Source organism: Psammomys obesus, unplaced genomic scaffold, assembly GCF_907164565.1.
Source record: "Psammomys obesus unplaced genomic scaffold, mPsaObe1.curated_primary_1811, whole genome shotgun sequence".
NCBI lineage: Eukaryota > Metazoa > Chordata > Mammalia > Rodentia > Muridae > Psammomys > Psammomys obesus.
This window is the reverse complement of record NW_026585895.1, coordinates 46,451,538-46,475,819: the sequence shown is the minus strand read 5'-3', so window position 1 is coordinate 46,475,819 and position 24,282 is coordinate 46,451,538. Positions and strand designations below refer to the sequence as shown.

At 41.6% G+C, this 24,282-nt stretch overlaps 1 protein-coding gene across 4 annotated transcripts in view; it reads left to right on the top strand.

Moving 5' to 3' along the window:
• Positions 1–24,282, top strand: part of Mapkap1 (MAPK associated protein 1) — a 211,840-nt gene that overhangs the window by 98,701 nt on the left and 88,857 nt on the right. For all 4 annotated transcript variants that reach the window (XM_055600538.1, XM_055600536.1, XM_055600537.1 and 1 more), the window contains one exon: positions 10,926–11,102. In XM_055600538.1, coding sequence (XP_055456513.1) covers positions 10,926–11,102 — 177 coding nt within the window. The remainder of the gene's footprint in view (positions 1–10,925; positions 11,103–24,282) is intronic.

Below are 24,282 nucleotides of genomic sequence, written 5' to 3'. Positions count from 1 at the left end.
TCAGCCTGGAGGGGAGGACTATGTTTGGACACCTGGTTTATAGGTAGATAGTTTGTTGCTACAGCACCATTTGTGAAATGACTGTTCTTCTCCATTAAACTGCCTTTGCCTCTGTGCTGAAGATTCTCTGACTGCCTCTGACCTGTAAGGTCTGCCAAAACATTCCTTAATTTGTCTTTCTCCATTAGGTTCAAGAATGGAGCAGTATCTTTTGAATAACACCCATTTGTGGGAGAAAAAGAAAACTCAGTGAGGTTTTTACCCTGTCAAGAACTTGAGATATACACCAGCTCTTCACACAGAACCACATTTACTCTTCTTTATAGATAATTTAAGGGATTTTCAAGGGTAATTTTGACTATTCCGTTTTTTTATGCATAGACATTGATCATATATCATGATTCTCATGTACACTAGAGTACCTCTCCACCCCCCCGCCTTTCTTCTTTCTGTCATTCCTTAGACTTTCTCTAGTCTCTTATCTACTGGTGGTGCTTATCAGGCTGCTGATACGTTAGCTACTAAAAGCCTGAAGAGCTCGCTGTAGTCCTGGGGCAGTACCTTTGCAGATTGCTGCTGTGCCCAGTAGTGAAGATGCCAGGTTACAGAGCCACACTGTTCAGAGAGAGTAGAAAGTAAGCTGAAAGCTGGAGGCATGTTTGTAATTTCAAATTTTCTGGTAGTCACATTTTTTAAATTACCAAAAGATTAACTTAAATTTTATAATGTATTTTATTGTATCCAAAATAGTATCATTTCACGGTGAAGGGGTGGGGATATGGAGGTGTAGCTCAGTTGGGAGATTGCTTGCCTACCATGCAGGGAGTCCTGAGTTCCATCTCTAGCACTCCATAAAACATGGCATGATGGCATAAGCCTTTGATCGAAGCCCTGGGGTTAGAAGCGGGAGGATTAGGAGTTTACAGTGATTCTTGATAATACAGGGAGTTGCAGACCAGTGTAAACTACATGGCACCCTGTCTTTAAAAAACAAAACAAAACAAAACTGTTGCCATAACTCTTGTTATGGTTGTAAATCTTTAATATCTAGTGTTACTTGCAGTTTAAAGACACTTAACTCACACATGCCATTTGAGAAATGCATAGTAGCCACTTGTAGCTTATAATTGGATAGTGCCCAATATACCAAGCTGTGGTGTAGCCAAGTGGTACAGATCACCATCCTGTGGTAGAGTTGCTTCTCTATACTCAGTGTCAGCTATCTGCAGTCCTTGAGGAGGGTTGGTGACTGTGGATAGTCAAGAGTGTATCTCAATAAGTATCAAACATCATCATTTTCCATAGATGCTCTGAAAAATGTTAGCATCTTATCTCTTCTCTTTGTCAAAGTGCATCATAGTAGTTAAAAGTGTAGAATACAGAGCCATAGCCTTGTTTTTAAATTTCATGTTACTGCAGCAGATCTTGGATGTGTTACTTAGGTTCCAAACCATATAGTGTTCTTATGTGTAAAATGTAATGCACACTGTAACAAATTGTTGTTTAAAAAAAAAAATATGAGAAAAGCCATGGTAAATGTGTTTCTGTTGCTATTATACACCATTACCACACCCAGCTACGCCTACAGATTTCTCACAGTCATTCATGCAGGCATGTGAGTTAGTGCTCTCCTATCAAAGGTGATTGTGCCGTGGTGAGGTACTCTGGTATTAGGTAGGTTGGACTTCTTATCTGTCTCTTCTTGGTGCACACCTCTGTGCATTCTTCTCCCCTTTCTAGGTCACCACTTCCACTTTATGTTCCTTAAGTCGTCTCTAAGAATCATTTCCTCAAATGTATTATTATCTTAAGTGGTCCTTCCCCATTTGTACTCCTAACTGCACTTTTGTACGTGGCAAGCCTTCCATTTTAACCTGCAGCAGGACCGCGTGTGTACTGTTCTCTGGCCGAGTGTATCCTTCTGCTTCTTCTCTTCATATTCTGCTCAGTCTCTAGAGCCCTGTGCATCTCTACTCACCTTTGGCAGACACTGACATTTAAAGGTTTTAGTTCCTTTAGCAAATGTTTTTGGAGTCCTAGGCCCTAGATATAAAGGAAGGGCAAAATGGAGAACAAGAGAAATACCATCACTTCACTCAAATTTACAGTATGTTGGGTAGAAGAAATTATCAAATGTAATAGCACTTTGTATTTGGCTCATTTCACTTATCACTTGGATTCATCCATGCATTTCACCAGCATTCATTGAGTGTTTGCTATGTCTCGGGCATTTTGCTGGTGTGCAAGTACTGAGTGCAGCTAGAATTAGTCTATCTTTCATGAATTCCACAGTCTCGAAAGGAAGTGGATAGTAACTTAATTTTTTTTCATGTAGTGAAGCTGAGTGTTCAGGAAAGGATGCCATTCCTGAGTGCCTAGCCTGAAGTCAGGGAGAGGTTCCCTGGCAATGGGCACCAGGCAACAGAAGCCTCTGAGTTGAGAGCAGCCCTGCTGATGCAACAGCATGGCAACAGACCCAACAGCATGGCAGGAGGATGCATGGGCACAAAGAAAGACAGGGAGAAGAGAGTGGATAAGACTAAGAGAAGTGGACAACTTCTAACATATTTGAGGTACAAATCCCAGGATGTGGAGGTGAATTAGATAATGGGAATCTGGGAGAGAAGCAGTGTTTAAGGTGATGCCCTAAGTTTCAGACTCGGTTGCCCATGTGCTGTGGTGTCCTGTGTGAGATAGGGAGCCTTAGTTGTCTTTCACAGTGAGGAGAGCAGGGGCAGGGCGGTGTGAGCTCAGTGTTCTGCCAGCTAATTTTTAGTTCTTTGTAATTGGTTGCTGGGGTTCAGAAGAGAGAGAAACTGGGAGTTTAACTCTGGGAGACTTCTATGTAGAGATGTTCATTGAAGCCTAAGTGAAAAGAGAACGGTCTTAAAAGTGGCCACTGAGGAGCTATGTTGAAACAGGGAGGCCCAGAGGTGAGACAAATGGAGAGCATGGCTTGAGGTGTACTAAAGGCTGAGCTTACTCAAGGAGCAGCTGAGAGACATCTGAAGAGCAGCACACAGGTGTGAGCGGGAGTCTGCATGGGCTTTATGAGCTTGTACCCCAGTCTGAAACAGTGCAGTGAGTAGTATGCAGAGCCGGTGGGAGTGCATGGGAACATTAAGATTTAAACAAATGGCTCAGCCCTGCCATGCAAGGAAGGCCTTCTCTAAGTGTCTGAGAAGTCAAGCCTCTGCCTGTCACAGACCATTACTCACCAGAATTTGTCATGCTGAATGGTTTCAACCTGGTGATGTCCTGCTTTATTTTTTATTATTATTTTAGTTTTATAAAATTATAGCTTGAGATTATAATATAATGGCTTCATTTTCCCCTTCCCTTTTCCACTTCTAAAACCATCCTTTATACCACCACCACCCCGGTCCCCTGCTTGCTCTCTTTCAAATTTATGGCCTTTTTTTTTTCCTTTGTTGTTGTGTGTGTGTTCTTAAATACATAAATACAACCTGCTCAGTCCGTATAATGTTACTTGTTTGTTTATTTTTAGGGATGACTATTTGGTATTGGATAACAAGTTGGTATGGTCTTCCCTGGGCAAGATATATTCTCCTGATCTCATCATTCCTTAGATGCCTGTAGTTGCTTGTGTAGGTTGAGGCTTTATCCTTACCCCATTCACTTGCCATGTCTCTTGGCACTGTTTTTGTTCAGCTCATACTTAGGCAGTCATGTAGGCTTTGAGTGTAGCTTCTGGCATTCTGAAAGTCACAGCAAAACTCCTGGTCCTCTGGATCTTACAATCTTTCTTCCTCCTCTTCAGCAATGATCCCTGGGCCTTGGGTGCAGGAGTTATAGATGCATCTGTTGGGACTGGGCTTCCCAACTCTGCATTGGTTGTTGTTTTCTGCAGGTGGTCTCTATTTTTTGGAAAGAAAAGTTTCCTTGATGAGGGTTGAGGACTGCACGTATGTGTGGGTATAAGGGCAAGTACTTAACATATTGTTAGGGATTATGCTGGCTTAGTAATTAAGGTATAGTGTAGGTAATTTTAGGTAGAGAGTTAATAGTATGATTCCTTATAACTTTTTCAGATATCCTTCCTATTATTTTTATCCTCTTCCTTCTGGATTTACTGTTTTCCTCTCCCCAATTAGAACTCTCACCTTTTTTTTTTTTTTCTATTTTAATTTTATGGGTATGGGAATTTTGCCCGCATATATGTTGGTATACCACTTGCATGCCTGGTGCCCACAAAGGCCAGAAAAGAGCATCAGATCTCCTGGGACTAGAGTTGGAGATAGTTGTGAGCTGCCATGCAGGTGCTGAGGCAGGGACCCAGGTCCTCTAGAAAAGCAGCCAGTGCTCTTAACCTCTGAGCCATCTGTCCAGCCTTTAGTGTCCTGATTTAAATGATAGATACAAAGTTACTGCAGACATTGTAGTCAGTGAGTGAAAGAGAAAGCAAGTCCATGCTTATACCTTACAAACTTCCAGGATTGCTCAGTGCTAGGTGATGGTTGGTACTTAAGACAGTGTGTCCCACTGAGTGCTAAAGCACTCTTAGTTGTTTATTGTTTTATTTCTTACAGTAGCTTTGGAAGTCATAAATAATGTCTTTACTAGAGAGAAACTGAGGGTTAGGAGTTAAGTAATTTCCCAAGTTTCCATCTGTTTTATTAATGGCATAGGTGTAGAACGAGCAGGGTGCAGGTCATCAGTCAAGATTTGAACTAGAGCTGTGTTTCCCTTGTTCTTGTATTTTCAGCTGTGAGTTTAGACTTAAATGACTGAGCTGTCTCTCCAGCCATTTCCCTTGCTCCTAACTATTCTGTACAAAGAAATGAAGCTGTTCTCCTTTTTGTGTTTTCAAGACATCAATTCTTTGCATAATGAGTAACAGCCCTGGCTGTCATGGAACTTGCTCTGCAGACCATGCTGGCCTTGAACTCAAAGAGATCTGCCTGTCTCTGTGAAGGATTGAAAGTGTGCCACCACTCCTGGCTATAAAGCTCTTCTTATAAGAAGAAGAGCTATGTCATAGCCATAGCTCATAGCAGAGACTCTGTCTGCCTTCTTCCCTCAAACATTGCACGCCATCAGTGCTATCCCAGACCTTGTGCTGGGCACTAGACTACAAATAATCACAGTCTCTGGTCTCCAGGTTCAGGTTAATGGTTCAGACAGCTACCGAATCATACATGCTCACTTCAGTATCCCTAAGACTTTGAGAACAGTGAACATCCAGGGATATGGGAGGGAAATCTTTCTAGTTCTAGCTAGAGCTGTGTATCACGCTGGGATGAGAGGCAATCAGGGAAGCTTTGCCAGAGGAAATGAGGCTTGAGCCAAATCGTAGTGACCGGACCATCAAAGAACATGGCTGACAGTCCACACAGAGATGAGACTGACAAGTCACTTAGTGAAGGAATTACAAGTAGAGGTGTGGCTAAGCCCAGGTTGGCTTGGAAGGCAGCAGAGCACCATGCAAGGTTTTGTAGGAGGCAGTTTCTTTTGCCTTTAAAGGCTATATACAGGGGAGTGATGATACCACATTTATTTTTCTGAAATGTCCTGCTGGTCATGGGGTTGAAAGAGTGTCTACAGGAAAAGTTTATAATAGGTTTGTGAAATTCAGAATCCTGACAATTCTGTAAATTTATTTGGAAGACTAATTTAGTCTGAATTACTAAAGACTAAATTACTGTCTAATTTAGAACAGTACTTACACAGTACTTTCCAAAAATGATAGAATTAGCAAATAAGAATGTTAATGCAATTATTATAAACACGTTCAAGACAGCAGAGCACTGTACAGGAACATGATGAAATGAAGTAGGTTATGAAAACAAGCCACAGTTGTCTCTCACAGTGGAGTGAAACTACCTGGACAATAAGGTTCTTGGATTTGTAAATGAGAGAAGCTCCTAGGGAGGAGGGCAGAGAGCAGCCACAAAAGCCTTGTTTCCAGCTAGGAGCCAGCAGGTGTTTTTTCTCTGGAGCTGCTATCCTGGGAAACTTAGAGCCAATCCTGTGTGAGGTTGCTGTGCTTTGACCCTTACAGTGATATTTACCAGTTCTTACCATTTGTTTTATGTGGGTTTTGGAGAAATAGAAATTTTGATAGTCTTAAATTTTTTTTCTCTCTGACTTTAGAGATCAACCTCTGAGCTACAATCCTCTCAGCAACCACTTGCTTCCCTTTACTAATGCCCAGCAGACTCTATATTGATTAGCTATCACAGTGACCGCCAGGGCCCTGGTGCTGAGAATTCTGGACGTTTCAGAATAATGTGTAAAAGCAAAACAGTGAACATTTGTCTGTGGTCATCACACTACAAAGGACTGTCCATGCATTTCCAAAGATGGGTGAATTTTTATGAGTATGTAAATTACGCATGCCAGAAAAAAATCTGGAAAAATCTGAGATGCTTTTGAAATGCTCCTAAATTTTTATGTATGAATTAAATGCTATCCATCTATCTCTCTATCTGTTTGTTTGTCTGTCTGTCTGTCTCTCTGCTCTGTGACTTCATAAAAGGCACACCAGCCTTTGAACAGAAAGTGAATATTGGTCAACTCAGTGAAATACGTTTTCCCAGTGAAAAATATTTATATCAGTTGTTGATAAATAAGTGAAACCAGGTTGCTACATTCACTGTTCCCTATCTCCATCTCTTCTGCCCCAAGGCTCTCTGACCACAGGCTCTATTTTATTCCTGTTCAGTGTTCAAGCCCCATCCTCTTATAGTATGGCTGTCTCTCCTCCCAGGCCTACCCATTACTAAAACTGAGCTCTTGTTTCCCTGTCCTGCTTGTTAGTCTTGATTATCTGTCCTCGGGTACCAGTCAGACAAGAATGTAGACTTCCCTGCCTCTGCTCTCTGTGCCTTGCTGTAACCAGAAGATGAAGACTTGTGATGATATCTTGGCAAAATGAGAATCCTTTTTCATGCTGGACACTGTGCAATGAATAAAGTAATCTAATCTTTATAAGACCCTGTTTGGCAGATAGGATTATTTCTTTTGTGATTTCAGAGTTTCATAGTACCGTAAGCACTTGGAACCTGCAGCTATGCTGAGAAATAAGTTGTCCCAGCATAGGAAGCCATGGCTGTGCCTGCAGCACTGGGGCCATAGGGTTCGAAAGACTAGGGGTTCATTGGTTAGGAAGTTAACCTGTTGCAAACTTCTTTATCCATCAAAAAATGGGATGCCAGTACTCATATTGAAGTGTGTCCTCCTTTAAGAAGCCATGCATGGTGGCACATGCTTGCAGAGTCAGCACCCGATGGCAAAGACAGGAGAGTTGGGAGCCTGAGGCCAGTCTTAACTACATGGCAAGTTTAAGACCAACCTGGGCTGCATGAGGCTCTGTCTGAAAAACCAATTTCCTTTCACCTTTACTTCCTTGTCTACTGCTTTCTCCCTTGTCTGAAGCTGCAGTCTCTGGTGTGCATAATGCCTAAAGCTCTCCATTCTGGTTAACGTAAACCTCATTAATCATATATTTTACTTTTATTCATAGTGAGTCCATCCACATATTCAAGTAGTCGTTCATTTAACAAGTATTTGTTAAGTACGTCTAAGTGGTAGCCATTTTTACTCTTCAGTAACCATGAAGAGGCTCAGAAGACTTTGTGCTCTTTGGGAGTGTAGATGCATAAATAGGAAAAAGAGCTGTGTGGCCGTGGGTGTGCAAAAATAGTGACCAAGAAAGCCAGAAAGTAGACACACTTGGATTCTGTCAGAGATCAAATGATTGTCGAGGAACGAAGAAACCTCCTTTTCACACAAGATACAGCTCAGAGAGATTTGATTAGTGCTTGAGTTACCCCTGAGAGCAGATGTCATTCATTCAGAATGGAGCTGTAGGAAGGGGCCCTGTGTTGAAAGCTCTAGCATTGGCAGGAACCAGCGCTGCTCCCCATACCCCCAGTTCCAAAATGCCACCAATTTCTGCATTGATCAGTGAGTTTCAGAACAAAGGTAACAAGGGCTCAGTTCTCTACAGCAGCTCTGTCCATGAACTGAGCTTGTTTCTCCTCTGTATCTCCACTCCCCGGCTGTAGATGTGAGGAGGTTCATAGAAATCTCTCCAGGTTCCTAATGAAAAACAGCAACAAAAATGAATGAGTCATAGTTTCTTCTATTCAAATACCAGGTATGCACCTTGAGAAGCCTTAACAGCATGGCTTTGGCCAAAGGATTGGTGGGGTCAAGGGATTCTTGATTACTTAGGTTTGACTGTCAGCCCTGACAGTCACATGCCATCATCTAATGTTGAACAAGACACTTAACCCCAGTAAAAGCCTCAGTTTCCTAGTGTATAAAATAGAAACAGTGACTGACCTCATTGAGTTGTGGTGAAAATTCAGTGGCTGTTCAAAGCCAGTTTGCCCAGAGTATTGCACACAATGCCCAGTGCATACAGCCAGTGACATTGTCCTGTCTTCAGAGCACTTCATGAGGAGTCATAAACAGTTTGACAAGTGAAAAAACAGCAGTAACTTCTGTTGGACAATGATCTCTTTGTAGAGGTGCAAGGGAATCAGCAGGTCTTTGTGTAGAGAGCAGATTGTTTATTTACCATCTCCTCACGTTTTCAGTTGAGGGTTTAGAACCGTGTTTGCTGTTAAACTTTGTTGATGACCTCACTCCTCTTGTCTAATACAAGGAATCCTTCCTAGGACAGAGTACTACACAGAGTAAACACAGTGCAAATGCTTTTGAATGATTTACTTGATAGTAACTCAGAATTGGTGAGTTAAACTTTTTGGTTTACTATCAGACCTGAGCTTGTGGTATTTGTTGGATTTGTTTTTTGTGGGGACTTGTGAGCATCCCATGATAATCAAAGTAAGATTCTTCTGATACCAGTCTTGGCCTTTCTGCTTTAATCAATAGACTTATTATTTGCCCTTGAACCTCTGTGGTGCTGGGGAATCACGTATATTTCTCAGATTGATTTACATGGCTATAAATAATCTGTGCTGTCTATTGCTTGTCCCATAGCATCTGTCCTGCTCATAAAACCCTAAGGCACAGCTGCCGGGTTAAACTTAGAGACCCACCTGCCTGGAATGAGCTGCTGGTGTCACGGCTGTCCTGTTCCGCTATGCATCCATAACTTAAGGACTGACAGACTCTTCAAGCTAGTTCCCATGTGACCTTACTACAGTCACCTGACATTAAGATTCTACTTCTGTTGTATATGCCAGGCTCTACATACATCACTGAATCAACCCTGAGTTAGGCCATTATGACCTTATTATGGATATGGAAATGAAAGTGATAAAGGTGATGCTTATTCTGAAATCACATAGTCCAAGAGCCATGGAGCTGAGAATTGAACTCGGGTCTCTCTTAGCTGTCACTCTCCTGGGCCATTTCCTGCCTTTAAAGAGCATCTGTTTCTGCATACCCTTGTGGTCAGGTTGACAACTTGCTGTAAAGATCCAGAAGCTCAAGAATTTTACATTTCTTACCAGCATTGTGAACATATGAAATGTAAAGTGACAAGTATGGCCAGATTACTTTCCTGTTCTCAATCCATTTAGCAGATTTATTCTTTCCATTAATTTCCATCTGTCCTTATTACCTGTTTTATACAATAAATACTTCTCACCCTTGACAGACACACTGAGTGTAGATCACCTGGAGTAGGTTCTCTCTGTAAGCAGAGTTGCAGCTAAAGATTGTGAATTAACTGGGAAAATTGCAAATCAGGTTGTCAGTGCAATAATTCATTGTCACACCCAATCAATAAACTTTGTAAATCAACTTACTTAATTCAAAAAATGATCTGTATAGATCAAGAATCCAATTAAACAATTAGCATACACTTTGCAATTAATTAATTAAAGCGTCAATCACGAAATTAAAATTCCAAATTTGAGCTGCAGAATTTAGAATTCTCCAGCCTTCTGGACTATTTAGATTATGCTTGAAGCCAGCCTGCCTAAAATGCTCGCAGGTTTGCCATTTCCTAGTCCACTTTGAGCACACTGGTGGTTTCAGCATTCACTTATTTATTCACTCACTTACAGATTGTTGAGGTCTTATATATCCCAAGCTGGCTAGCTATATGGCCAAGGATAACCTTGAACTTATGATCCTTCTGCGTCTGCCTTCCGAGTGCTGGGATTACAGAACTACACCTCCACATCTGATTTATGCAGTGCTGGGGATTAAACTCAGGACTTTATACATGCTTGATAAACACCCTCCCAACATTTTTGCCCTAATTTCATCTTGTAACACATTTTGATGTCCTTTCATTATGAACAAATTGCCTTTTTTGTTTGTTTGTTCCTCAAGGGGGAAGGTATTTGTTTATTCTGAAAGGGCAAGACTAGAATCTAGAATCTAGTTCTTGCTAGATATGATAGAGAAAGGGAAAATGTCCAGAAGTGATCAGAAAGATCAGGATAAATCAGGCTGTTGGCTTTTATTCAGCTAAGGTTCTGTGGTGTTTGGAATCAGGTCCTCCCTAAAGAGTCAGTTGTTGTTGTTGTTGTTGTTATTATTATTATTATTAGGGAAAGGAGAGCCACGCCTACCTGCGTGTGCATTAAAGTCTTTCCACCCCTTTGTTTGTGACTGTATTCTTATAGGTACTATAGCACTTACTCCAACCCCCAACCCCCATATTATGAGCTTCCTTCAAGGCTGACATTAAATTTCACTTTTCATCTCGGGGATTGAGTTCTAGGTCTTATCTCTAACAAGTGGCCGGTAAATGTTGGAAAAATGGCACAATGTGAGGACACCTGTTGTATTGCCAAGTTTGTTTGTTTGTTTGTTTGTTTGTTTGTTTGTTTTTCTTTCTTCTCGGAGAAGCAGGAGTTAGGGCTTCCCAGGGTATCCAGGGCTAAGGGTAGAGCACAACAGGGTCAGTGTTTCATACTGTCTGGTCTGTGTTCCTTCCCTATAGCACTCATTTGCCTTTATGGTTTTCCTTTCAGTGACAATGTCAGTGCCTACTGCCTGCATATTGCTGAGGATGATGGGGAGGTAGACACAGATTTCCCACCGCTGGATTCCAATGAGCCCATTCATAAGTTTGGCTTCAGTACATTGGCCCTGGTTGAAAAGTATTCCTCTCCTGGTCTGACATCCAAAGAGTCGCTCTTTGTTCGAATGTGAGTACTGCCTGTTATTTTTCTCAGTGTGTCACCCCAACATTCTAGCATTGTGCATCTGATCAAGGTTTTGCTCATCAGATGAATTATGTATATTACCTGGAACATCTGTTCACATGGTTACTTGCAGAACAGTTTGGGAATATGTGCATTGCTGTTTCATGCTTCTGTACCTAGGCTATGTGCAGCCTGTTGAGCAGTAGCAGGCTATGAGATAGATCTAGGAAGAGCATGTCTGCAGATGACCTGTGGGAGCAGTGGTGACTAAGAGCCTGGGAAGCAGCTTTTGGGTTTCTCTTTCTAGTCAAGGACACCAAACTAAATGAAAATGCATTTTGTGGCCACTTTTCTGTTGTAACTTAAGATACTTTTCTCTCCAACTGGTTCAAATTCAATTTGTTTTTTCCTCAGTTGTCTTCCTTTAGACCATGTTTAGCCTTTTCTGTGCCTTCGTCAGTCTGGTAAAGCCTAGAGAAAAATCCTTCTCAGAAAAGTGTATGTGCATACACAAAATAAAAATCATTGGAATATAAAAAGACTTTTATATTGAAAGTCAGCAGATCATTAAATTTATATGTAGTGATACATAGATTTATTAATATATTACCTAACAAGACCAAGAGGAATTCTAGCCATTGCTCTTAAAGCCTCTTGATTCAGAGCAGTAATGAGTCTAAATGCTGTTTTAGGAGTCTGCAACAGTTGTAGCAGACAGAGGTGTTAGCTAACATGTCAGTTCATGATTAGCACCAGCATGCTCATCCTGCTGTGACTTGTTGCTTCCACTTACCATCCAAGGAAAAGCCAAGTACTGCAGGTGGAGATGAAGATGTGTTTATGTCCATTTGAGTTCACAGAGCTGCTGAGTCCCGGTAGCTAAGGGCGAGCCCACACACTCAGGTTTCAGTATAACCTATTCTTTTCTAACCTAGGTGACTGCAGTCCCTCTCCTCACTATCTCCTGGGATTAATGGTGATCCCTTTGGCACCCCCTGCTGTTTGGAACCAGCAAATTCATGGTCCTAATGAATGATAGCCTTGAAGGACTTTCTCCTGTCCCTTTAAAACAGATTCCTTTGTTTGAGATTTAGGAAAACGGGATTGTGCAGCACATGATATATGAGTATTCTGGGTCTTTCTCCCCTTGAGCAAGAACAGACACCGGGTGCCAGGGTTGAGCTGAGAGCAGCCTCTCCAGTTTCCGCAATGACTGCCTTATATCTACTCTCAAGTCAGGTTTGATCTGTATAACAGCATGTTTTTCCCCACATTTTCATTTCTGGGGTATAAAAATTAACAGTTTTACAGAATACATAGAATAATTTTAAATTATACAGTTTTTAAAATAAAAGGTATCCAGTAATTCTGCCTTCCTAATGAAACTGGGGTGTCCACATATGTGGACCAATGCAATCCATGTAAAACCAAAGGCCAATGCCTTCTTCAGTTGCTTTTTCACCTTAGTTTTTAGCCTGTATCTCAAAAAAAACGTGGTGCTTACTATCTATTTATCTAGATAGGCCGACCAGAGAGCTCCCAGGGTCTGCCCGTCTTCATTTGTCCTCATCCTTCCCACCCCAGATGTGCACCATTGTGTCCAGCTTATATGTGGGTACTCATGTAGTAGGCATCTTACCTGCGGGGCCGTCTCCTCAGCCCTTTTCTGGTTTGTATAATAATTTCCATGGATAAAGCAATTATAATTTCATTGCATATATATATTATATTTGCTTAACACTGTAATAGGAATATTTTAGTGCTCTTAATTCCTGTAATCTATACTTACTTTATGCCAGAAATCTAGGCAGAGACGTCTTCTACACACACACACACACACACACACACACACACACACACACACACAAAGCTTTTCTCATGAAGATTACTACCTAATGAGAACACAGTTGGTCGAAAAATCATAAACCTGTGGAAAGCACCTGCGTATAGACATGCGCGAGGTGCACAGTGTTAGACTGCTGCCTTGTGTGGTTTGCATAAGTAACAGCAGTCTTCTGCAGCTCTGTGTCCTGTTGAAGCACTTCTTGGGGTCATTTCCTTCAAGTGTGTGTCAGAGGGTAGAAATTTCTGTCTGTGCTGAGAATTGAACTTAGGGCATCATGTATGCAAGGTGAATGCTCTTCCCCTGAATTACACTTCAGCCCAAAATTCTGACATCATTACCAAGCAGCCTTCTGCAAGATGTGCCAGGTCAGAAGGAAAGCGTCAGGAGGCTGTCTCTTTCCCCAGATGTCTGGTAACCTATTGCAGACTCCTCACTGTTGGTATATGTGTTGGGTTCAGCAGCTTCCGGTCTTCCTGTCAGGGCCATAGTCTAGGCTGTGAAACCTTTAGTTAGGAGTCCCCAGGGACATGTCTTGTTCATGTCAACAAAAGGAGGAGAGCATAGCTCTTTTTTTTTTTTTTTTTTTTTTTCTTTTCATTTTTCTCCCTTTCCTCCTCCCACCTCCGTCTTCACTAGCAGGAATGACACTGAGCTGGAGGTGATAGGAAAATAGGCTTGATAGTAAGTAGTGAATTAAGGAGCCAACTGTATAAATACTATCTTGTATATCAAAGTTGCTCTATTTTTCTTATGACCAATATGGAGGTACAAGAGCCAATACTATGCAGTGTTGTTCCCAAACCTGCACTTGACATCATGTCCCAGTGAAAGGTGAGGGTCAAGGAGGGCTAATGGTGGCCTCATCTGTCAGGTGGATTTCACTCTCTGAGGGCAGACCTTTAAGCCATTATTCAGTGTGAAAAGATCATAGAGGCATTGGAGCCAGTCTGCTGCCCAGCCTGACCTTTTCCCTTCTTTGGTGGGTTTGATTCTGGTGGATTCCATAACTTATTTACATTGTGATAAATACTATATATACAGCCCCCTAGATTGTTCTGAATTGCTATGTTTGCTACTGCTACATTTTTCTGCCTCCCTCCCCCTTACTTAGTGGTTTATGGACTAAAAAGGCCAAATAGGAGTAACTTTCACAGAACATGTACAGGTGGTAGACATTTAGGCACTGGAGAAATTCCAATTAGACACTTCTTAGGAGCAGACTTCCTCAGAGATAGGCAAAACCATAAGCTTGCCTATGGTGAAAAGAGACAGGAAAGTTAAGTTTCTATGCCCTCAGCACCCATTGGATGACTTTGTGGAGAAGATACAGATGAATCTTTAGGTCTGTGGGCTCCCAGGGGTACCAGTAGCAAGCACTGTGTCCTATTTTGCTTAGCCTTCATAAATCTGTCCTGCACTTTGAGTATCAGAAGCCCCAAGTTGCCTTCTGACCTTAGAGGCTCTCAACCCCATACCTCACAAAGACTCCAGAAACCTACCCTTGCCTCCCAGTGAGGAAGCACAGGCTTTGAACCTTGGCAAACCTGGGTTCAAGTCTCACTAGCAACTTGCTATGTGACTTTGGTACCTTTGTTTATCTTAATTTCTCTCCTGTCAAATCTGGACAACAGAAATATTCTTAAGCATAAGTAATAAAGTCTCATAAACTTAGGCTCATTGTTAAACTTTAAAATTTCTCCAAATTGATTTTTAATATAGTGCTACTTCAATGCATAAAAATATAAAACTTTGGCTATAAAATCCTATAATGTAGCTATAAATTTCTCGTTTTTACACAACTTAAAACATGACATTAAATAAAGTATAAATTTAGCAATCTTGATACCAGTGTTTTGCTAAAAATAGATTGATGTTAGGTTTAGCGAGAGTTAAATGTTTTACTTGTCAATTTGAGTTTTGATTTTCACTTTCATGGAAATGGGATTGCCATATTATTTTCCTTTTATTAAAGAATGAATGGTAGTTTTAATTACCAGCACATTATTTTAATTGATTTATATGTATTCTCAAAATGCAAACCTTCTCTACTAGAAAATTTTTATTTACATTTTTCCCATCATACTTGTTGCTAGCATAACTAATTTCTGTTATTATGCTCAGGACTTTTCTAGTTACAAAGCTGAAAGACCTATACCCAGAACAGAACCCTCTCCTCCTCCTCCCCCTTCCTTCCTCCTCCCTCCTCATTTTCCTCCCATCCCCAGTAGGCCCGGATGGGTTGCTTTCTGCTTTTGCCGATTGATCTACACAAAGATAGACCCTGCTTCTGAGCGATACCTGGGCACACATTATTCTGACACCAAGAGCACACATTTTTCAGGGATCAGCCAGCTCCAGTAAAGCACCTGTGTGCTCTGAGTTCTCAACCATCATTCTCTTTAGCAAACTCTGCATCTGCTTGCAGTGATGAATTTGACCTTTACCAATCCATTAGTGTTATTAAATAGCTGCTGGAATGTGCAGCCCCAAATCTCATCAGCTTATCCTAAATGCTGGCATACCTCCTGTCAAAGGCCACTGTGTCACAGGGCTTCTGTAGCAACACTCCATTACAGTGTGAAGGTTGCCATAAGGCAATATAGAGGTGCAGTGGGCCTGGCTGGGGTTTGTCAACCTCCGGTTCTTGCTAACAGGCTCATTTTCTTTCACTTCTGTTCAGTGAGGAAGGGCCAGCTGAGTGGAGTGAGAGGACCATGGAACCAGAATTGGTAATGGTCTAAGCATATTCGTATTTATAGTTTGTAAAGTAACATTAGTAAATGTACATTTACATTAATTTTTCTTTTAGTTTAATCATGTAGGTTTTCATATACATGTATATGATTTTACATGTATATAAGATTTTCATTGGGCTAAAATAAAATGCTTAAGTTTTGAAACTCAGCCTATAAATTTAATAGTTGCCTCCTAGAAGGGGGCTATGAACCTCAGAAAATCTACTATGCAGATTAATGTTAAGGCGAAAGGAGATTTAATTTTAATTTCTTTTATTTTATCTTGTAAAGATTATCAATTATTAGATTTTATAATTATTTACATTCTATTTTTGTCATTTTCTGCCCTCATCAGACAGAAGTGAAAAGAAATAAACCTACTGCAGTAAGCCAGAGATTGACAGTAGTAAAATAGAGTTTGTTTGTTTGTTTATTTGGGGGGGGAGGAAACAAACTTAAGTTAATCCCTTTTGGAAAAATGTTTTGTGGAAATGAATGTTAAGTTGGATGTCTTCTGATATCCCTTGTAAGTGAAGTATGGGTCTACCTGCCTTAGGAAAGCCCATGACATAGAGCTGCTGTTTGGGAGAGACTGGATTCCTCTGCTAATTTGAAAACTAGGAGCTGTTAATGCAAACAGCTGGCTTTCTCGGCTCATAGGTGATCAATTTCTAAACTACCTGTTGATTCTGATTGATTTCAGACAGCCTGGGTAAGTGTTGCCTGGGCTGATTACTATTAACTACTTTGGAACTAAGCAGTGAGGATAGGTGGACATAACATAACATGTGGAAAGACATGGTGGGTGGGAATAAGAGGAGAGGTTAATTTTTTTTTTTTCTCGAGTCAGGTTCTTTTTTTATGTAAGGCTGTCTCGGAACTTGTTACATAGCCAAAGGTGACTTTGAACTCCTGACCCATAACATGCCTGGTTTGTATAGTGCTAGGGATCAAACCCAGAGCCATGTGCATGCTGAGCAAGCACCCTACTAACTAAAAATGCAGTCCCAGTATGGTGTTTGACTGATGTCCAAAGCCAGATGAAGAGTTGAATCTCATATGGTGCCCAACTTCTGGAGAGGTACCCCTTGCTAATAGTGACCAAGCTAAGCCAAGATCCTGATCCTCTAGAGATGTGGTAGGCAAGAAAGGGACCCTCTTCCAGCACAACGCTCATTCATCCAGAACTCATAAAACAGAATTGTGCTCACAAATGGCAAAATGGTAAAGCAGACCATGCGTACAGAGTGAGGAAGAAGGGCTCCAAGGGAGCAAACATCAAGGCTAATAAAACAGACAGAACCCAGGTCAGATCCATATCAGTCAGAGCACTTACACTCCCTTCCTTTGTGTTTTCCTTACACCGTTTAACACAGTAAATGGACATAAGATTGCAAGCTAATGGAGTCTAGATACAGCTCTGCTGTGAGGATGAAGAGCCATGGGAGAGAAGGTGGGAAGTTGGATAGCCTTGGAAAGACAACATGGCACAGAGGGTTCCCCAAGGCTGTCTAGACTGGCTCTGCCCAAATGGAACGGTGAACAGCTTTTTAAAGAGGCATGCCCAGGGTTCACTACTCTTTCTTATGTGAGGACTTTTAAAAGCCTGTAGAATTTTGTTGTTGTTTTTGTTTTTTTTGAGACAGAGTTTCTCTGTGTAGCCTTGGCTGTCTTGGATTCACTTTGTAGACCAGGCTGACCTCAAACTCACAGCGGTTTACCTGCCTTGCCTCCTGCCTTGCTGAGATTACAGGCGTGCACCACCACACCTGGCTAAGTCTGTAGTTTCTAATTTACCTTTCTGATGATATTTCCAAAATATACCAGCTCTGTATCAAAAAGGACATCATTGCACAGAACCTCTCCTACTCCTAAGTGGCATTGTCTTACAGTCTGTAAAATAAACAGAGCAGGAAAAGAGAGAAGAAAAGGCAAACAAACAGTTTTCATTTATTTAATTTCTGCCTTTATTCCTTACAAGTAGCTCATTTTTAAAACCTTTAAGCTGAGGGTCAGAGTGAGAGCACAGAGTTTAGGGAGGGGCAGAGCTAAAATAGAACACAAATAAAAACAAGATTCGTGTTCTATAATCAGGCCTGGCAATCTGGGTGTGAATTACCAAAACCAACTGCTTGTTGTTTCTTTCCATTCTGTTGTATTAGCAAACATTTTCATTGTCCAGATTGGCCTTATATATGGAAATGGAACATATGCAGCCTGCTTAATTTTGTATTTGTAAATCTGACTTGATTTCCTTTTTGGCAATGGCTATTGTCTGGAGGAAAGGAGAGATTTTTCTTTGTGTCCATTTAAAATGACAGAAATACTGGAACAAGTAATAAAAATGGAAAGAATTAATTACATACTTCTAAAGAAAACTAAGTATGTATGCCTCACTCGCTGGAATGTTTATCTGCAGAAAGTGTGCCAGCGTATGCTTTATTTGTATAACAAAAGCACACGTTTTAGATAGCCATCAGTTTACTTCAATATCCAAAAAGTATGCCAGATGTTGCTGTAGTTGCTCTGTCTCCTAAAAGTTTGGGACTCACATTTCTGTGTTAATGCAGTTTATTTCATGCTCTAGCCCCCTTGGCTATGTTCAGTTCCTGTGTCTCATTTTGATTTCCTCTGCTCTCCCTCAGCTTACGTTGGAGTCTGTCAGCTGCTGCTGTGTACATGTCAGGCTAGTGACTTGTAATGTTTATTAATACAGTGTCAGTCTTGTTGCTGAAACAACTGTGATGCTTCAGAAGGTTGCAGTGGAACGAAGCGTTTGATTTCCAGATCCTGTCTGCACTGCATGGTGAATACATTCTCACATGTTACGCAGTTCACTGACCTGACAGTTAATAGAACCCCGCGTGGGACCCCATTTCAGCAGGACATATTTGAACAAAAACAGTTTGCAAAACTTTACACACTTAAACTCCTGCCAAGGCAAACTGTTAGCCACTTGAGTTTGTTATAAATGCCCAGTGGCAGTGGTTGGAAGTAGCCCACGGTGTGTTTTATATTCTGAATGGAATGTGAGTGTCTTTGCAGTTATATAGAGTAGTAAATAATTGAGTTTGATTAGGGAGAGGGACCTCATTATCCCCACCTGTGCCCAGCTGGAAGGGGAGGGTCGAAATGAAGCCATTAGCTGTCTCTCTTACTGGCATCTCAAAGAGCTCAAATACATCTGTGTCTTATTTTCTTTTCTGGCACAATCAGTCGAGCAAGCTAAGCAGGCATGACCAGATTTGGCAAGTCCCAAGGACTCTGGCAAAGATACACAAGGAGAAGGCGGAGGGCAGTCATTTTGGCTTCTCACTGCCCATTAGTCTAGTGAGTTATGTTTTTGGAAAATGTCTGTTTTGAAAAAAAAAAAAAAAAAAAAAAGTACTTTGTCCAATGTCAAACATTGCATACTTGCACAGTGTGCTTTGATCTTTAAAAAAAAAAAAAAAAAAATGTGGTCAGTGCAAGGGGAAACAAACTGTGGCATTCACACTAGCATCAACTCCCTTTGTGGATAAAGTGATACCCCAAAGACTGACTTTAAAGCAGGCCTATTGCAATTATTGCAAGGCTTTCTCTTGCTCATATATTTTCATTTTCTACCCTGAAGTGCTGGGGAATGAGCACATGGAAGGGGGCCAGAGCAGGTGGCAACCAGAGGAATGCAACTCCATTGCTGTTGTGAATTGCTCAGGACCAGAGAACAGAGCATTGCTCTCAGCACCTTTATTCCACCTCTGGAAGGTGAGACCATGGTTCATGAAACAGGACATTTTTCAGGGTCTCCTTAGAAAGGACCGGAGAACCAGGATATTAGGAAAACTTTTCCACAGTTTGGTCAGTAGTTACCATTTGGGAGATGTACTGCTCTCTAGAAATTTCTTCTTGCCCTGAATCCCTCAGCCTCTACTCTAAGCAATAAAAGAGTTGAAAACACATACTTGGGATCTAGGAGATGTACCATCAGTGTAGGGTTAAATTGTGGAGATATATATATAAAACTTAATGTGTATGTCCAGGCAGGTTTCTTAACCTATCAGTTTCTTGTTATAAATTGGGACCAGTAATAGCACCTGCCTTTTTGCAGGGAAGGGATTATGGGAACAAATAAACACTCAGAAATATTATTCTCCTTAAATGTCACCCCTTTGTTTGGCTGTTTTTTGAGACAAGCCCTCACTATGTAGCCCAGGTTGGCCTGAAACTTAAAGATCCTTAGCCCCCAAGTGTTGAGTGACTTGTCTTTGCTACTATTCCTGAATGTTAAATACCACTTTTAATAAAGACCAGTCAATGGGTAGCATATTAGTTATTGCTTAGTAAGTGTTATTTGACAGCTGTTATTATAAACTTTCAAGTCCAAGAATTACTGTCATCCTGTTTTGCCTGTGAGGAAATGGAGTCAGTAACTAAATGGTTTACCAACAGAGGCAAAGCTTGACTTCAAAGCAGCCATTGTAGTTTGCAGCTTAGTGTGCCCTGCTGCCTTCTGGGTATTATTGTTTCCCCTCCACTGGCATGGTATGAAGCTGAGATGTCTCTCCTGAAGGAACTCCTCTGACGCTTCTCCTGAGTGTGGCTAGTTAGGTATGCTGTGTCCCATATGTCTGTAGAGGGAGCAGTCATCTCTTTGCTTCTTTGGCCTTCTCTCCCACAGACTGTACATATGTCAGGGACCATTTAAGTTCTCAGTCCAAAATAAGATGAGTGTGAGTTCTGCCTCAGAAGACTTTGCTGGTGTCCCCAGCCTTATTTCTGTGAAATTGTGAGTGTGCTCTTTTAGAATTAAATGCATTAAGATAGGGTTTAGGAATAATAATAATAAAAAAAAAAAAGGTTAAAATAGTATTGGTCACGTAGTAAATGTTCAGTAAACAGTAGTTGCTGCTGTTTCTTTTGTTATTGTTAAATGGTGAACATTGTATATTACACAGATTTTTAAACTCTTTAATTCTCACTGAATGTCCCTTCAATGAAACTGATTTTCTGTTGTCTGCTGTCTTCTCAAAAGCCACTGAGTTATGCTGCTTCTGAATTTTACCCTGTCAGAAGGAAAGCTTTAAACATTGAGCCCAGAATGCTGACCTTCAGGGAGGTTTTGATTCCTGGATCAAAGGCTACTCGCTGACAGCGTTCCTAAATGCTGCCACCAAGCAGCTAACCACCCAGTTTAATGGCCCCATGCTGTGTTGGGTGTTGAGAAGCATTCCATTCCTCCCAATAGACAGTCTTTGTAGGAGCCAGAGCAGAGAGGGGCCTTGTGAGGCCTCTTCTTTTGGGGTATGACTTGGGTGAAGGCAAACCCAAGCATTAGGAAACAGCACCCACTATTTAGCACTCCTGAGCGCCAGGTGCCTAGCATCTATTATGTGTTTAAGCCTCATGACATTTTTTTAAGAGAAGGGGCCTTATTACAGGGCTAAAACTTAGGCATGAGACTAAAGCTTAAATATTACAGCATTTACTCACAGGGCATTTCACTTGCAGCCTGTGTGCTTTTCTTCTCAATTAACTGCTTTCTTCCTTGGCGTTCAGCTCCTACCCTATTCCTGTACAGAGGGTATGCTTTTATATGAGAACCTGTGTCTCTATTTCCTCTGTGTCTTCTGTCCCTTTTGCTTTACCACTTAGAAAAACACTGTCTAGGACTAATGCTAGTGTCAGAATTCTGTGGTAAGTCCGAAGCGGCCACCTAAGTTTAAAATACCAGCACTTCAGAGCTGAAGTAAGAAGATCTCAAGTTCAGTACCAGTCTGGGCTTCATTGCCATACTATGTCACAAGCTCCCCCCTTTCCCCAGAAACCTTTGTGAAAAGAAGGCTTTTCACAGGCACAGAACTAGCTCCTTAAGTGAGTTATCTATTTTAAATGCCCATGCATTCTTCAGTGGCTAGCAGACTTGACTGGACCCAGCTTTAAACTGACTGGAGCATTCCTGGCAGCATTTAGTCAGCTCTCTGATGTGGAGGTCCATCTTGGACCTATACAAGAATCCCACAGAGCGGAAAGAAGTCATTGTCTCTGGTCATTGCTCCCAAAGTGCCCTGGCCTGGGGGAAAGCAAGCTGCCTGTCCTGAGCCCAGATGCTAGGTCTGTGTGTGACCTGCCTGCCCATGCCGACCAGGGCAAGTTAGGCAGGGCTAGCAGCATGCTTTCCTACAAGTCCATTGTCTTCTCAGTCTCAAACCAGATGCCCTGTGGAATAAGAGCAGCTTTAAAAGATGTATTGCAATAGATGTTGTAGAAAGCCCATAAAAAACCCTGAATGTAAAGAAATGAGGCATAAAACCCAGACTGTTTGGAAGTCAAGCTGAGAACTGTGGTAGCAGATCTCCATTTCTGTTTATTAAATGGGAGCCTAACTTAATAGCCACGCCTAGCTGGGTGCTGAGACCACTACTCTTGCGTTCTTGAATTTAACCCCACCCTCTGCGGGACTGCATGCCCAAATAAGATCCAAACTTTGCATTTGTCTGGAGGTTGAGAGGCGTGCACCTAACAGGAGGAAACTGACTAGATGAGGCTGAACGTGGTTCATGGTTCGTAAGGCAGAGCCACCTTCTCTTTTTAATGTGCACGCTTTTACGGAAATGGAGCCCCAGAGTAAGATAGCACACACTCGTGGACGCACGTTCCAAGTGCTGCTCTGCCCCTTCCCTTCACTGTTGTTTTCATTTTCCTCTCATGAACCTTGCTACCCTGGCTTCAGCTTGGAGGCTGTAAAGGAAGATGGAGAGCCGAGTTACCTCAGAATGATCACTATCGTTAACATTCACGGGTGGTTCACTTATCATTCCTGACTGCACAGACATGGCAGCCGCGCGGAAGCGTCCGCAGGTGTAGCATGGTGATACATATTACATTGTGCCACAATGGATTTATGTATTCTGTAACAAAAGAAAAGTGTAATGAAAAAATACAGAAGGTAATCCTTTATTCCTCTGCTACACAATTTATCAGTAAGGCCTGGGGATGGGAAGGGCCAGGGATTTCCTCTGCTTGCTTTAACCTTGTCACCCAGGTATGTTTTGGTAAAATGACAGAAAAAATACAGACTGGGGATTTTCCTTTGCTTCAAACCTTTAAAAGGACACTTTGAATTTATGGAAGTTAGTCCAGATTCGAAACTGCCTGTTAAGCTTTTACTCTGCCCTTTGCTGAAAAAGTTGAGCGTACTGGCTTGGAATGCTGCTATCAGCTGGCCACAGAACAGCAGCCGATGCAGCAGTTTATAAAAAGGCAAAATCACCATCATTCAGGTAGCTCCCAGGTGGATAAGAGTTCGTGCAGCCTGGGCCAGTACTAGTTTGCAAATCCCCAAGAACTTGTGTTTTCTTTTGGCCCTACTCATCCATCGCCCAACATATTGTCACAGATGGAGGACATACTGACTTCTGAGGAGAAAGCCGGGGAAGGCAGATCTGAGTGTGGTTGATTGGCATTTGTTCCAATATTCACTGGCCTAGTGCCAAAGCAAACACCCGCAAGTTTTTAAATGCACAAGGCCCTTTACATGTCAGTCTCTTGCCAGAGTATCACTTCCAGCATCGCTCCCAAAATAGTTTTTTCTTTCTTGTTTTAAAAAGAGCTATTTCTTATTTTGCTTTGATCAGTAAAATAAACTTTTAAAGATTGTTCTGGGATGGGGTCCAGCTTCTGAGGTAAAGAATGGCTGGGGCTCAGGCATGATTCAGTAACAAAGTGTTCAGTAAAATTAGCCTGACAGTTCTCAGGCCTGCTGTTCGATAGCAGGACTTCACCAAGTTAAAATGGATGGCTGTGCTGGCCAGAGCAGCATCAGCTTTGTGCTTTTTAACAAATGGAACGTCAAGGACTAAACAGCAAGCTGTATGGAGAGGAGTGCTGTGGACATGTCTCCGTGTTAGGGAAACAAATTGGGTCCTTGGTTTTGAGATCAGCCCATAGCCCCTGTGAAGAACCAGCTACCTGGATGGGTCTAACCTGGGCTCCAGCCCCTATCCCAGCCTGTTCTACCATTGGGAAGCTTTCTCAGGTCATGGCTTTTCTTTCAGATTTCTTGTCAGTATTAAGTTCTGCTGTGGTTTTTGGCCGTGTTCCCCTTTGGGGAAATGGGAATGTGACCAAACTCCTTGTAGCAATTCTCATGTTCCATAGTTGGAAACTTGGGTCCCTTTATTTTACATGAGCTACTTGGAATTAGCTTGTTTTACTCCAGTGCCTAAGCGTCGGGGTAGTATTTGTGTCTCTTGCCACTGCAATTAACAGTCTCCCTGAAGTTACATCTACCCGAGTGATGTGCTACTGGGTGTTTGTATTTTGTTTTGGTTTTTATTTTTATTATACTTGTTTTTTTGTTTCTGTGCTGTTTTTTTTTTTTCTTTTTTGATCTAGATATATCTCCAACCTCATTTGACTAGAAGTTTGCAAGCTGTGTTAGTGTTTTGCCTTTCACTTATTTTTGCTTAAACTAATATTTTGTTTGATTTTTCTAGGGCTGAATAAGTAAATTATTTATAGTAAAGTACACATAGATTGTATATTACAAGATGGTTGGGCCGGGCATTGTGGGTCATACCTTTAATCCCAGGAGAGAGACAGAGGCAGGTGGAGCTCTTTA